Here is a 15,152-nt window from a genome sequence, read left to right as displayed (position 1 = left end):
CTAGCAGTCCCTAGGGGGTCAACAAGATGGAGGATACCATGTGGCCTCATCCCACACCTGGTCTTCTTCTTCCCAAGATCCTCTTAAGCATCCCAAAATTCCTTCCCCATCCCAAGGGTTCCGATTCAAAGCATACGGGGCAGGGAACAGCAGACCCAGTACAGGGTCCCACTTTGTCATTCACTCCTGTTATGTATCAGCCTGCAGCTCAAGGGGGAGCCCCAACTGCTAATTGGAAAACTTTTGGATGAGAATTGATTAAAGAGGTTTGCAAATCCCATAGGGAGTATGGCTCACACACTTCTGTGGCCTTTTAAATTCTGAACTAAGAAGTAGGTATCATGTAGTTGTCCCACATGATTTGAAACAGCTTTTTTCATGCCTCATGACCTCTACAGAATTCAAATTATGGGAATTAGCATGGAAACAACTGCTAAAAGAAGCTCTCCCAGTCTTGCATGCTGATCCAAACACAGCAAAAGATATGGCATGCCAATTACCATTGAGCATCTCTCCGGTGAAGGCCAATGGTCCTTACCCTCAATCCAAGCTGCTGCAATTCCTGTAGAAACATTCGAGAAAGTCAAAGAAGCAGCTGAAAAAGCCTTCTTTTCCCTTCAGCCTGAAGGGCCATTTGAGCCTTATAGTAAGATCAAGCAGCTACCATCAGAGCCTTTTCTGAAATTTGTAGAAAGGTTAACTAGAGCTATTGAAATCCAAGTTAAAAAAGAGAATGCTAGAGGAAATGGCATTTATAAATGCAAATGAACAGTGTCAAGCGGCAATTTTAAGCCTACCTTTAGACCCCCCCCCCCCCACTAAAAGATATGCTTCTAGTCTGTAACAGGAAAGTGCCTCTGATGAACGTTGCTGAGGACACCAGACCAAGGCTGCTGCCAAGATTACCTCAGCTTGTTGCCATTGCCAGCCCTGCGCCCATTCCCTCAGCACAGCAGCACCCTGGGCAGCAGTGACGACCAGCAATAGTTGACCCCACAAAGCCATGCCTGCTTTGCAATAACCTTGGACATTGGAGTAGCCAGTTCCCCCTGAAAAAGCAATTTGATAAATTTAGAAATGGCAGGGGAGGAGAACTACAAGCACTCCCAGGGGGTCAACAACAACAAAAAAACTGAATGGGGAGTGCCGGCATGCCAGGCGTGCAGACACAAAAAGAGCAGGCCAAGGGAATAAGGGAACCAAAACAAACCAAGCGCACAGTAATATTACTATTTCTGTAAGTGAAGCAGATGCTTCAAAGACCATGTCTGCTGGCCCACTGTTGAAAGTTAAACAAAATAACCTTTGTTATGATTTAGGTGAACCTATGTTAATCACATCTTCTGTCAATGAGCCTTTCAGGTTGCAACTGACAGAATCACTCCACCTGAAAGACACTGACTGGCATTTTGTCTCCGTCAACCCAGAAAAGCAGGGTACTTGGCACCGAATTCGTTTTAAGTACACCGTAATTGGGGACACCAAACACACACCACAAGAGATCGAAATTGCTCCAGGAATGACAACACCAGATCCTGAGCAATTCATTCTCGGGCTGCACTGTTTCCACCCACCCCTGTTTCTTCCCAAAGGACAAATTGTTGGACAAGCTATCCCTGTGCCGTGTTTACCTGAAGGTACAGAAAAACAAGGGCCCACAGTCGCCCTAGTCCGAGTTATTGGGAGAGACAAACCCAAAATCTGGTGTAATGTCAGTGGGGGTGGGGAGTCAAAACGCATTGAGATGCTTGTAGACACAGGTGCAGACTGCACAGTGATCCCAGTACAAGACTGGCCAGCACATTGGCCTTTGCAAAACGTTGCTGGTCATGTTTGAGGTTTAGGGGGCATGTAATTGGCGAGACAATCCAAAAGCATCATCCAAATTGAGGGACCAAACAGACAATTGGCAAATATCCGTCCATTTGTGTTGGATTATTCAGAACCTTTGTTAGGGAGAGATTTAATGGCCCAGTGGGGTGTCACAGTTGATATTCCTGACTCCCCACAGGATTTTTGTACAGCAGTCGTTCAACAGTGCTACACCCAAAAACTGAATTGGAAGACAGACAAACCAGTTGAGGTGAAACAGTGGCCACTCAGTAAACAAAAAATAAGGGCGCTTGAGGAGCTAGTGGAAGAGCAACTGAAAAAGGGTCACATTGTGGAGACCACATCCCCATGGAACTCTCCAGTGTTTGTCATTCAGAAAGCTGACAAAAAGAGATCGCAGCTCCTCCATGACCTCCAACAAATTAATAATGACATTGAAGATATGGGCTCTCCCCAGCCTGGTATGCCATCCCCAACAATGCTTCCCCAGGACTGGAAATTGGCTGTTATTGATATAAAAGATTGTTTTTTCCAAATTCCCCTACACCCTGGCGATGCACCGCGTTTCGCATTCTCGGTCCCCACCATCAACATGGAAGCCCCTATGAAAAGGTACCATTGGACAGTTCTCCCTCAGGGCCTTAAGGTCTCGCCAGTGATCTGCCAGTGGTCTGTCTCTTCCCTGCTTTCCCCAGTGCGTGCAGCTGCAGAGAAGGCCATCATCTATCATTATACGGATGATATCCTTGTGTGTGCCCCCAGTGATGATTTACTCACACATGCGCTTGACCTAACGATCCATGCATTGATTGTTGCAGGGTTCGAGCTCCAGGAAAAGAAAATTCAAAGGATGCCACCTTGGAAATATTTGGGCTTAGAGATTGGAAATAGGACCATTGTTCCTCAAAAACTAGAAATCAATCCAAGGATCAAGACCCTTGCGGATGTCCACAAGTTGTGTGGGTCTTTAAATTGGGTAAGGCCATGGCTCGGTCTGACTAATGAAGACCTTGCCCCTCTTTTCAATTTATTGAAAGGGGGAGAGGATCCAGGTGCTCCTAGGTCAATTACCCCAGAGGCACAGAAAGCTCTAGAAAAAGTTCAGATGGCAATGTCCACAAGACAGGCCAACTGATGTCAGCCTGACCTGCCATTCAAATTTATCATCTTAGGTAAGTTGCCACACCTCCATGGAACCATTTTCCAGTGGGAGGAAAAACAAACACCTAAGGCAAAGGATACACCTAAAAAGGGTCAGGACCAGAGGGACCCTCTCTTGATCATGGAATGGGTTTTCCTCAGTCACAAAAGGTCCAAGAGAATGACAAAGCCTCAAGAGCTGGTAGCAGAACTGATCTGGAAAGCAAGGACCTGGATCAAGGAGTTAGCAGGATGTGACTTTGAGTGCATTCACATTCCAACTGAGTTAAAATCAGGCCAAAATTCTATGCAAATATTGGAACAATTGTTTCGAGAAAATGAAGTGTTGTAGTTTGCTCTGGATTCCTACTCAGGACAAATTTCTGTCCAATGGCCTGCCCACAAAATTTTCGAGCAAGATGTTCAATTTACTCTGAAATTGAGAAGTGCTCTGAGTAGGAGACCTTTAAAAAAGGCTCTGACCGTTTTTACAGATGCGGCTGGGAGGTCCCACAAGTCCGTTATGACTTGGAAGGATCTTCAAACCAGCAATGGGAGACAGACATTGCTGAGGTGGAAGGTTCACCTCAGGTTGCTGAGTTGGCTGCAGTTGTTAGGGCTTTTGAAAAGTTCTCAGAACCATTCAATCTGATTACAGATTTTGCATATGTAGCAGGAGTAGTATCCAGGGCAGATCAAACAATACTGCAAGAAGTGTCTAACATTGCACTTTTCAAATTGCTCTCAAAACTTGTAAAGTTAGTCACTCACTAGGAGCAACCATTTTATGTGATGCACGTCTGGTCACACACTGACTTGACAGGGTTTATCGCTGAAGGCAACAGAAGGGCAGATGCTTTTGCTGCACCTGCAGTGATGGCCACTCTCCCAAATGTTTTTGAACAGGCAAAAATCAGCCACCAGCTTTTCCACCAAAATGCACCTGGCCTGGTCCATCAGTTTCACATCACTCGAGAACAAGCCAAAGCGATTGTGGCCACATGCCCAAATTGCCAACAACATGCACTCCCTACAGTGAGTGCAGGAGCAAACCCTAGGGGGTTGAACAGTTGTGAACTGTGGCAGACAGATGTTACACACATACAGTCTTTTGGACGGCAGAAATACATTCATCTTAGTGTAGATACCTTTTCTGGAGTGCTCTATGCTTCTGCCCACACAGGAGAGTCATCTAATGATGCCATTAAGCACCTCTTACAGGCTTTTTCTTTCATGGGCATCCCCAAGGAGTTAAAAACTGATAATGGGCCTGCTTACAAATCCAAGGAATCCAGGAGCTTCCTGCAGCAATGGGGAGTAGAGCACAAAACTGGCATCCCCTACTCCCTACAGGTCAAGCCATAGTAGAAAGGACTCACCGTGATATTAAAAGAGTCCTGGGCCAGCAACAACAGGTTCTGAAGCTGGAACACCCCCCACATCCAGTTGTCCCGGGTGCTGTTCACAATTAATTTTCTGAACTGTTCTTTTGACAGCCTGAATCCGCCGATCCTATGCCACTTTGGGGGGAGCAGTCATACGATGTTGAAAGAAGAGCTTCTGGTTTTAGTAAAGGACCCTGAGACTTGGAAGACAGTGGGACCTTACAAATCAGTTACTTGGGGATGTGGATATGCCTGTGTGTCCACCCCCTCTGGGTTAAAGTGGGTTCCTTCCAAATGGGTAAGGCCCTATGTTCCCAAGGTCTCAGAGAAATCGAGAGAAGCGCCCCAGGTTGCCAATGCTGCCTGGAGAAGGAAACGCCGCATGCGTTCTCTGGAGGAAATTCCATTTAAACCTCCTGTCTGGAATAGTTTGTAATATGTTTGTCTTAAGTTTCCTTGTACCAGTTTAGATCCCACGGTTCGTGTGTAGCCTCAAGACGCCATGAGACCAAGCCTGCTCCTCGTCCTACTTGTGATCTTCCCACCAGTGATCTCCTGGATAGTCCCTCAGCCCAAAGCACGTATGGACTACCTTGGCAAAAGACCTTGGACATCAAGAGAGAAACTGACGACTGGCTGAGTGGACTGTTCAAAGGCTGGGGACTCTCGGGCTGGTTGGGATCAATTCTGAAAACCGTAATTTTGGTACTGTTTATCTTAGTTATTGTTATTGTAGTTGTTATCATTGTTTTCAGACTAATCAAATGCATGGTTCTCAAGTTAATTTCAGGCTCATCTTCCCCTCCTGGAGTTTGCCATTTGGAAGCCCTTAGTGCTCCAATGGATGACATGAAAGCCTCAGTGGAAAATGCTGACCCTCCTGTAGAGGAGGAACCGATTTACCAAGCATGGTTTGGCAAGCACTCAGCACCACAAACCCAGTCCTCTTCTTTTTAAACAAAACTAGGGGGAGATGTTGCAGTGTGATGCAATATCCTGTTTTAGCTATATCAGTTCCTCCCTCAGGTGTGCCAATACCTTCTCCCTTCCCCTCCTCTTGCCTCCTGCTGAGAGCTGTCCGTCAATCTCAGTAGGCCAGCAAGGCCATTGTCTGATTGGCGAAGTTCAAAAGATGCCTCTCAGCCCTGGGGACAATTGGGCCATCCAAGTGTGATTTGTCCCCTGAGCCTTCCCCCCTTCTACCTGGTTGGTGGCACACCTACCCCTTCCCCTCCCCCTCTCCCTGGGGCTTAAAAGACACAGATCTTTATTCTGTTGGTGCTGTTACAAGATTCAGAGATCTGTGACCCTGGAATAAAACTCTGGATTAAACCTTCCAGCAGAATCTGTCTCCTTTTTCTCTTCACCATCGCCTGAAGCCTTTCCACCAGAGGTAAACCTGAGTTCCTGGTTGCCTGGACTTGTTCCAAGTGCCAGCTGCAACTTACAGCTAGCCAAAGGTGTCTCTGAGGTAAAACCCCCTCAGCTGCCACCTCTGGTCAGGCAGCAAGGGCCAGACGAGCCCAGGCATGTTCCGCCCGGTAATATTGGGATCTTATCTCAATAAGGTTTGTTGGTAATTACACAGTGAGCAAGAGCAGGACATGGATTGAGATGGGGACATACAAAGGTAGGGCAGCACTTTTTCAGGACAAACATCCTTGTTCTGGCTTCTGCAAATAAAGCACAACACAGTACAGTGTAGGCACAGGAATGGGGCTGAGGTATCCCCATGACTCCACAAAGCTCAGGTGCACATGAGCCCCAGGACCTGGGCACCCCATCAGCTGGATTTTCCTTTCCCTTTTCCCCCTCCCTCATCTCTCTTCCTTTTCACCCTACCCTTTATCCAAACTCCACTGCTGAGTCTAGGAGATCAGGGACTAACATACCAATTTCCATGCTAAGTACGGAACTTTGAGGATCCTCTGACTTTTATCATTCTGTTCAACCACAAGCGCATATGAATTTTGGATGCTTCCTTCTCCTTACAGATGGGATGCCACAGCATTCCAAACTGCTGATAGAGCATGATTGAGAACAGTCATAGTTCTGGACTTCGTCAGTGGTTTATCTGTAAAGGACTTGGCAACACTCAATCATTGACTAGTTTAACATTTATGGAGAGATTAAATAGGATTTACTCAACAATATAACATAATTATAGATCTGAGATGGCAACGCTTATAGTGTACTTGCTACATGTTTAAATCAACTCACAGATATGTGTGTGTATGTGCATACATACAAAGATAAAGATACCTACTAAATTTCCCCTTAAGTTCAGTGAAATACTCATATTGAATGCCTTTGCATTTCTGAAGGAGTGAGGTTTGCGCCTTAAGCAATATGGGGAGCTATCAGTTCAGGTCCCACCTTCAGCTTTTGACATGGGTCCTCTGAGTATTGCAAACTCTTGAGCTGGTGAGCTGTGGGAAGTGTTCCACTCAGAGGAGCCTGCTGTGGCTCAGGACAGTTAGAAGGGCCTCATTTAGGAACATTATTTATAGAATTGCAAGTTGATTGACTTAAGACATCAATTAATCATCATCCTGGCTGTAAGTAATTACTGGAATTCTTCAAAAGTCCAGTAATAATAGTACCGTTCCACTGGCTATGGTTCAGGTAAGTAATGTTCGAAGCCTATTGGGGATGAGCAATCATCTCCTATGCCCCTCCTTGGTTAGGCATCAGAAGTTCCTGTTTATGGAGTGTTTCTGGTAAGCTCAAGCGAAGTTTAACTGTGCAGGAATCATTAATCAAGGCAAAAACCTAATGAGACCTATAGAGGAGGCAGAGGCCATATATCACTGCAGGATATAAAGATGGATTAAGATTCTGTGGTGCCCAGTTGGGGAAAAACTGGAATATAGGAAATTCTATTAAAATAAAAACCAGTATAAACTAGAAGTGGTCAAATGCTGGATCAGGTTGCTCAGAGGTGGTGGAATCTCCCCACCTGGATATACTCAAACCTGCTGTAGGTGACTACTGCCTGTATAAACTGGAAGAAATTTATTAGGGTTTGATTTGCAATTTGTGCTAAAAACTTCTTTGGCTAGAAGTGAAATACTATTTAAGAGTAAGAATATAAAGTAGTGAGTGTGGATATTTATAGTGATAAAATATTTCTGTTTGCCACTAAATCCATGACTGGAAGATTACCAATTCAGTTGCAACATTGCTGAAAGCTCCCAGTTTAGAAGTAGCCTTTGATTCTTTTATTTCAAGAATGCAAGCTAAATATATATTGATCAGCTAAAGCTTGTGACCTTTAGCTTCTCTTCAGTATTTCTTAAAGCCACCAAAATTGCTACAAATTGTAGTATCAAGACTGTCAAACCATTTTCAAAGTTCACATATTTAAGCCCTTTTAAATTCATACATTTTAACTTCTGAAACTGTTCTCTTGCTTAAAACTAAGGTGCTACACTCTGCTAGATTAATTAATTCCATTAATGCAGTCGTGGAAAGAAAGGGGAGAAAGGCAGGAGGTAAGGGGGCAGGTAGAGAGTAGCTGCCCTTGTGGTTATCTTTCACCCTGCTCTGTGGTAGTGCATCCCCTGCTCCTTTTCCAGGCACAGCAGTGATCTGACAAAAGCTTGCTGGGCCTCAGCCGTGACTGAACAGCACCAGGGCTCAGCTCCTCTAGGGCTCATCAGGAACACTGCCTGCTCCCAGAAACAAACAAGCTCCTGTTTTCATAATGAAGAGCCTTGAAAACAGTTTCTCTTGCCTGACTGCCCTAACATTGTTGCTCTAACATTTTCAAATAAAGTGGCTGACCCAAACTATGGCCAGGATGAAACATTGTTATGACTGAAATTCACTCTCTCGGGCCCACAGAGGTCAAAAATAATAGTTCCTGAGCTCGCCTGAGCTGCAGCAGGCTGCAACTAGCAACTTCTGAGTGAGGCCTCTCAGAGCCAGCTAACCCTTGTTTGTTGTATACACAGGATTGCTGAACAAGGATACCCTCACTCCTTGAGGCCCAACCCTTTGGCTGCTGAGGACATAAAAAGCATCCAGAGTGAGCATTTCTCTACCTTTGAGGAGAATGTTTCACAGGTACCTTGCACTAATTCTTTGTGTGTATGCATGTGCACATATTTTACAGAAAATCTGGGAGAAATTCTGCTTTCTTAGATGTTTAAGTATCTGAGGTATCTAAGTTAGGCCTGTAAGGTAAAGACATAAGCAAAGTTAAATGTTGTCAAGTGTTGCTCTTTTGCTAAGCTGTTAAGCTACAAGTTAGGTTAAGTCCTCCTCTGTTAAATTGTTAAGGCTAAGTTATAAGTTATGAGTGAAGTTTAAGCTATAAGTTAAACATGGTTACATTTGAGTGCTGCTGGGCTTTTAGACTGTTTTCTTTTTTATCCTTGCCCTTTCTATCCTTTTGTTACACACACAGACACACACACACCCTTGACAGTTCTTGGTTAATTTCTGTTTTGATTTACTAGATTTTGTTTTTTTGGTTTGTTGTGTCACTTTTTCCTTAGTGTGCCTTAATTGTCTCATAGAAGTAGAGCAAATCTTGCCAATCAACTTCATTGTGCTGCTGCTTAATATTAAATCTATTTCTTTCAGGTGCCCTTGCCAGTGATTTTTTAAGCAATCTCAAACACTCATTTGTAACACACACCCCCATTGCTGCTCACATGCTCCCAAGCCCATGATTCTGCAGGGGCAGGTATCAAACTTGGTTTCTAATGTCAGTCTGCAGTAACATTCCAGCTGCAGCCTCCCAAGTCTTCTTTCCCAGAAGTCAAATACAAATTAGCACACACTACTGTATCTTTAGTTGTTACAGCAGGACATTGTGTGAGATAGTGGCTGTATTTCCCATATGGGAAATTTCCCCTATGGGAATGTGACCTGAATTAGGTACAACATACTTAAGCAAGGAAACTGCTATTGTAAAAACGCCAAGAAGGTTTAGATCAAATCCATACCACATGAAGAAATAAAAATTAAATCTCTTTATTTAAGGGCAATGTTCAACTGAGCAAACATAAATATAAAAATGTGAGCAGTTGTTTCTGGCTGAAGTTCCTCATCAGCTTGTAGGGTCACTCTTCTGGAATGGCTGAAGGTTCCAAAGATTTTCTAAATTTGGGTAAAGTCCACTTATTTTGTAGGTGTCCACATCCAACACTTGGTATGCAATTTAAACAAGTAGAATTGCATTAATACAGCCATCATTTTCTGGATTATTAGTTACTTGGGCGTATTTCCCTAGAGAGAAAAGGGAATTACATGTGTATAAAACCTGGAAGTAGTTCTTATAGATTAGATCTTTCTATATTTGCAAATACAATCAACAAGTCTCTAAAGCACAGGGACTCAAATGCATTTTGAAATCTAAATCTATCTTCTACTGAGCTGTAAACTTATGTTCTCAAAATATTATATTAAAGCTCTGTTTTTATAAATGAATCATTTAGAGTTCTGAGATTTAAAAAAAAATCTTAGGTTTCCTACTGTCCAAGTGAACTCCTCTGTTAAATGAAGTCTGTCTGATCCTATGAAGATCACAGAATATGCTAAGTTGGAAGCGATCCATCAGTATCATTTAGTCCAACTTCTGGCCGTGCACAGGACACCCCCAAGAATCCATCATGTGCCTGAAAGCATTGTTCAAATGCCTCTTGAAATCTGTCAGGCTGGCTCTGTGATCACTTCCCAGGGGAGCCTGTTCCACTGCTCAGCCACAGCCTAGGTGAAGAACCTTTTCCCTGATACCAACTTAAACCTCCCTTGACTCAGCTTGGTGCTGTTACCTCAAGTCCTGTCACTGGTCACAAGTGTGAAGAGATCAGGACCTGCCCCTCAGCTTCGTCTTGTGAGGACACTGAAGACTACAGTGATATCTCCCCTCAGTCTCCTCTGCTCCAGGCTGAACAAACCAAATGACCTCAGCCACTCCTCAAAAAGCTTTCCCTCCAGACCCTGCACCATGTTTGTGGCCCTCCTTTGGACACTCCCCCATAGTTTTGTATCTCTCTTACACTGTGGCACCCAGAGCTGCCCCCAGCACTGGAGGTGAGGCTGCCCCAGTGCAGAGCACAGCAGGACAATCCCCTCCCTTGCCTGGCTGATGCCCCCCCAAGGACATGGGTGGCCCTCCTGGCTGCCAGGGCATTGCTGACCATGTTCAACTTGACATCAACCATGTTCCTTTCCATGGCACTGCTTTCCAGCCTACTGTTCCCCAGTCCATACATACAACCATGGATGCCTTGTCCCAGGTGCAGAATCTGTTAATGAGGCTCCTACACAGAATTTCCACTGCAAGTGTAGTTCAATTGTTCATGGTTCACATGGTAACAGATTTGTGGCATTGCTCAATATGATATACAAGCAAGCAAGCTGAGTCTTTGCTCTGAACTTTATCTAATTTGATTTTGCAAGTCTGAATGGAAAGCGTAAGATTAACACTTAAAGCACATATTTTTAGAGTTGCTATTAGTTGCTTCTGCTACAGCCCAAACCTAAGGTTTAACAATCCATCAATTATGACTAGAGGATGAGATCTTGACAACACATGGTGCAATGAAGATTAAAAACTTTAAAAAGTAGTTCAGCAGTATAAGTAGTAAATTTACTTACCCCAGATAACTTTGCCCCCTTGTGTCACAAGGCCAAGCTCACTCACGTTCACCTCAATGACAGTACCCTTAGTAATTACTCCCAGCTGGGTATACAGAGGAGATGATGGATTCTTTTTTACACCAAGGATAGGCAGGCAAAAAGTAGCTTTAAGTTCAGGATGTGTCACATGTGCCTTCTTGAAACGTAAGCCCTGTTGCATAAAGAGTGTTAGAATGAGTTAATATTTGCTTTAAACTCTCACAACTGATCTAGTTAAACACTTTGGGAATTATGTCCTCCTCTCTGTGTGTTTAGAAAGACTAAGGAGAATGAAACAACTTAGAATACAGAATGCCATCTGCCTACTGTAGATTGACAGACTTATTTTAAAATCTGGTTAATAAAAAGATAAAGCTTTCCATGTATGTTTTCAGGATGTCAATTTTTAGTAGTAGCCCAACAATAATACTTGTTGCCTTAGACAATTTCTGTTCCATGAAGAAGTATGACAAAATATGAAATACTCATCTCCTAGAGCAGTTTTTATCTAGTGACCTGCACTTCATAGAGGGTACTTGACAATTATGTACCATAATTTTTCTGTGCCAAAAAAAATCTTTCCAAGGCTAGTTTGTAAGACCATCAAACTAGCAGTGAAGTACAATTCAATGGGCAGCCTGCACAGTGACTGTTGAGTCCTGTAAGGGAACAGGAATGGCTCTTTATATAAAACACTATCTCACTGAATCCAGCTCTTCTGCCTCTGTGCTGCCAGGCTGATTGAACCCAGGCACTGCTCCTGCAGCTGAGTGAGTAAAGGCTGGACTGGAGGCACAGCTTTTCCCTTCACAGTCACAAGTGTGCTTCAAGCTTATTTAAGCCAAAAGGAGGGAATTCTGAAGTCCTAGAACAGAGTGGGCTTCTGCAGTTCGGAGAATCAGTGCAGCTTGAAAAAGACACCTCCATCTTTAAAATATATGCAAAGTATTTTTGATAAAGATTTTCCTATGCTAATTCAAAAGCTCGTAGCTTTAACTTACTGGCATCACCTGAGTTATAGGAATAAAAGCAGGAATTTCAACATATACTGGGACTGTAGAGGCATCTCCCCACCCCCCATGCTATTAGAGGTTTATATTTTGGCAAGGAAACTAACAGGAATGTTCTACATAAGTAATGATCAAGTGCATAATCACACAAGAAAGTTTCTTTAACACAGAAAATCAAAGCAGTAAGTCAAAAGAATTATTACTTAAATGTTCTTTAAGGCTCTAAAACATTACCATTGGTCGAATGAATCGCTCGTACTTAGGAGGCTTCCTAGTAAAGCCATCTCCAACAAAACAAACTTTTGTAACCATCCTCTTCCATGCCTTCTTTTTTCTCTTTCCTGTACGAATCACCTTTAAAACTTCTGTTTCTCCTTGTGCACGAACCTTTGGCACAGGCACCTCCCACTTCCCCTGGAAGGAGGGTAAAACAAACAAAAAAAAAGGTCAATTTTCTTACCTGTCACATATTTAAATAAAAAGGGAAAAACCAAATAAAATCAAATTTCTGGAAAGCAAAGGGTTAGACCATAGCTGTTATGCAATTCATAGCTACTTATTTAATTAGCACTTAAAAGTTCCAAAAATCAAGATACTTCATATGCTCACATTGTCCTAAACTGTTCAGTCACTCAAGATTTCATGTTTTAATCAGTCTTTGCTTGAAGGCTGTTACATAACCTTGGCATCAGCAATATAAAGTGGTTGTTGTTATTTTAGGTATCTGAACTTTGATACATTTACTTACAGCTTTTTCCTTTCTTTTTTGTTTGATCATGTTAGAGAGGACCTTGGCCCGGGACTGGCCCTCTCTGTCCAGCAGGTATGCTGGTACAGCTCCTTTGGGTGTTTTTTCATCACTCTTCTGCTTTGTATTTCTCTTCTCATGCATTTTAATGCTGCAAAGAAAGAAAACCAGTATTAACCGCACAAGAAAAAAGACTTATTTTTAGATATACCATTTTGAGCCTGTGCCTGCTCAAATTTTTCTTTAAGAGGTATTTGTGAAGTATTATATATTTATATGGAATAATACTAAATAATTTTCAAGGTAAAGTACTAATTTCACTCAATCTTGTCACTTCCTACCAGGACAGGAACACAAGAAAGACATGCACCTCTTTTAAGGAATTTCTGTGTGACCCAAAGCAAACAGTCAAGCACTTTGAGAGAGGGTAGCCTTTCTCTCTGCTGACAAAAAAAAACCCATTCTATTCCTCTTCTGAGATTTGATGGCAATGCTTACACATGTGAGGAATGTGTGTTTGTAAGAGGAGCCAAGTTTTGTTAATTTTGAGGTTGTTTACCAGGGGGAAGAAAAGAAGAAAAGACCCACAAACTAATAACGGGTTAATAAACTCATCACCTCTAAAAGTAGCAGAGGAAAGCAGCTATCTACACTTTGAAACCAGCAAAAACTACACGGTGGATAGGTATGAAGTTCATTAGCAATTAATGAGAATGTTAATGATGCTGAGGCAACAATATAATGCTTGAGCTATGCAAAAAGCTGTAGCTATGCAGAAAGAAGTAGTTACTTTGTAGCAGAGTATGTGAATGAAGCATGTTTTAATAACCTGTAAATTTAGCAGAACAAGCTAACAGCAAAAAGCTAACCACTGTCTACTTAAGCAGACAATCTTACAGAGCATGTACAGGCACCCGGGTGAAAAGTTCAAGGCTGAGGAAGACTAAGGAGCCTTCATCAAAAAACAACCACCAGGAGGCTTGCGACCACCTCCTGTGAAAACCATGCATGTGCTACAAGGGCTCACATAATCATGTAGTTAGAAACTATGTTGCAACATGAAGGCTACGAAAGTGTAATGTGCACATTAAGTAAGAAAAGCAGAAAAGCTAGTGCTGTGGAAAGAACGGACAGGTGAGTTTGTGGTGCCGCTATCCCCCTCACTCCCAGCATCAAATAAACAAAGACCTGCTCCACAGGCTTTACACTATGGAGTACTGTTTTTTTGCCTAGTTTTCAGGCATCATTAACAGCTTTGATTTCAAGTTCTGGATGACAGAAAAAATTTACAGAAAAATGCTTTTATCGTCTATGTTTGACACTGCTGTTTATCCTTGAAGACAGGCCTCATCTTTTGCTTAAATACTTCGTATGCTACTGTATATTTGCTATTAACCACTAAAAAATACTGCCTCTTGCTACACTAACTTTATATCAGCTAACAGCAGCTAATATAAAAGCTCCAAAGGATTGCATTCACTTTTTTTGTCATGATTACATTAGTCACGGTTACTGCCCATCAACACTTGTCTCAGGAAGTACTTCTAGGAGCGAAATTGTTAACATTCATTTAAAAGAGAGGGACTCTGAAATGTGTCTGCTGCGGCAAAGCCCCTTTCCTTCTACAGGCCGATCGCTATTTAAAACCACAACATGTGACTCAAGCAATAGTGAGCTCTTTGTAACAATATAAGCGTCTCATCTCATCCTTCAAGCGTCAAGATGAAAGGACGGTATCAGAGAGGAGGCGGACACTCACGTCTTTTTCATCTGTATCTTCTCGGCATGCCGCTGCTTATGGTAGAGCTTCGCCTTCAGCCCGATCATCTTCTTGGCCTTACGGGACCGCTCGTGCGCCTCCCGGCCCTCCTTCTTCCTCCGCTTCTCGTGGTAGTCCAGCCGGTAGCCATAGCGCTTGCGGTGGAGCTCGATGTGCTCGTTCTGCGGCTGTGGGCACAAAGGCAGCGCGGTCAGCGGGCACGGCCGCCCGCGGGCCGGTGACGGCTCCTCCGCCACACGGGGGGAGGCGGCGGCCCGACAGCGGTACCCTCACTGCGGGGCCCACCCGGCCTCCTGCAGCCTCCCGTCCCTCCCCTGCACCGCCGTTTGCATCCCGCCGCCCGACCCCGCGCCCCGCGCCCCCGGCTGCCGTATCCCCCAGCGCCGGCTCCCACCATGTCGGCAGCCGCGCGGCCTCCTCCGCGACGGAAAGGGCGGGCCTTCTGGGAAGTGGCGCCGAATGGAAACGCTTCCGCGCGCCTCTTTAGTTCCTACCGGCGGAGAGGCGGCGTCCGCGCCCCCCGAGGGCTTCACGCCGGGCTTGGCCAGGAAGAGGGGGAGAAACGGAGCGAGAGAGGTCCAAGAGGCGCTTTTTGCTGCCTGGTCTGTCAGGTTGTGGCGGGA

At 44.0% G+C, this 15,152-nt stretch overlaps 1 protein-coding gene across 1 annotated transcript; it reads right to left on the bottom strand.

Moving 5' to 3' along the window:
- Window positions 1–9,325: 9,325 nt before the first annotated feature.
- Window positions 9,326–15,070, bottom strand: NSA2 (NSA2 ribosome biogenesis factor). The gene is made up of 6 exons (XM_054651762.2): window positions 14,924–15,070; window positions 14,509–14,696; window positions 12,750–12,900; window positions 12,236–12,415; window positions 10,971–11,163; window positions 9,326–9,596 (listed from the first exon to the last, which is right to left on the bottom strand). The coding sequence occupies exons 1-6, from the start codon at window positions 14,924–14,926 to the stop codon at window positions 9,529–9,531; spliced, it is 783 nt and encodes a 260-aa protein (XP_054507737.1). The 5' UTR covers window positions 14,927–15,070; the 3' UTR covers window positions 9,326–9,528.
- Window positions 15,071–15,152: the final 82 nt, after the last annotated feature.

Source organism: Agelaius phoeniceus, chromosome Z (genome assembly GCF_051311805.1).
Source record: "Agelaius phoeniceus isolate bAgePho1 chromosome Z, bAgePho1.hap1, whole genome shotgun sequence".
NCBI classification, from domain to species: Eukaryota; Metazoa; Chordata; class Aves; order Passeriformes; family Icteridae; genus Agelaius; species Agelaius phoeniceus.
Note: the sequence above shows the minus strand (reverse complement) of the source record. Positions and strands in the feature narration are given on the sequence as shown.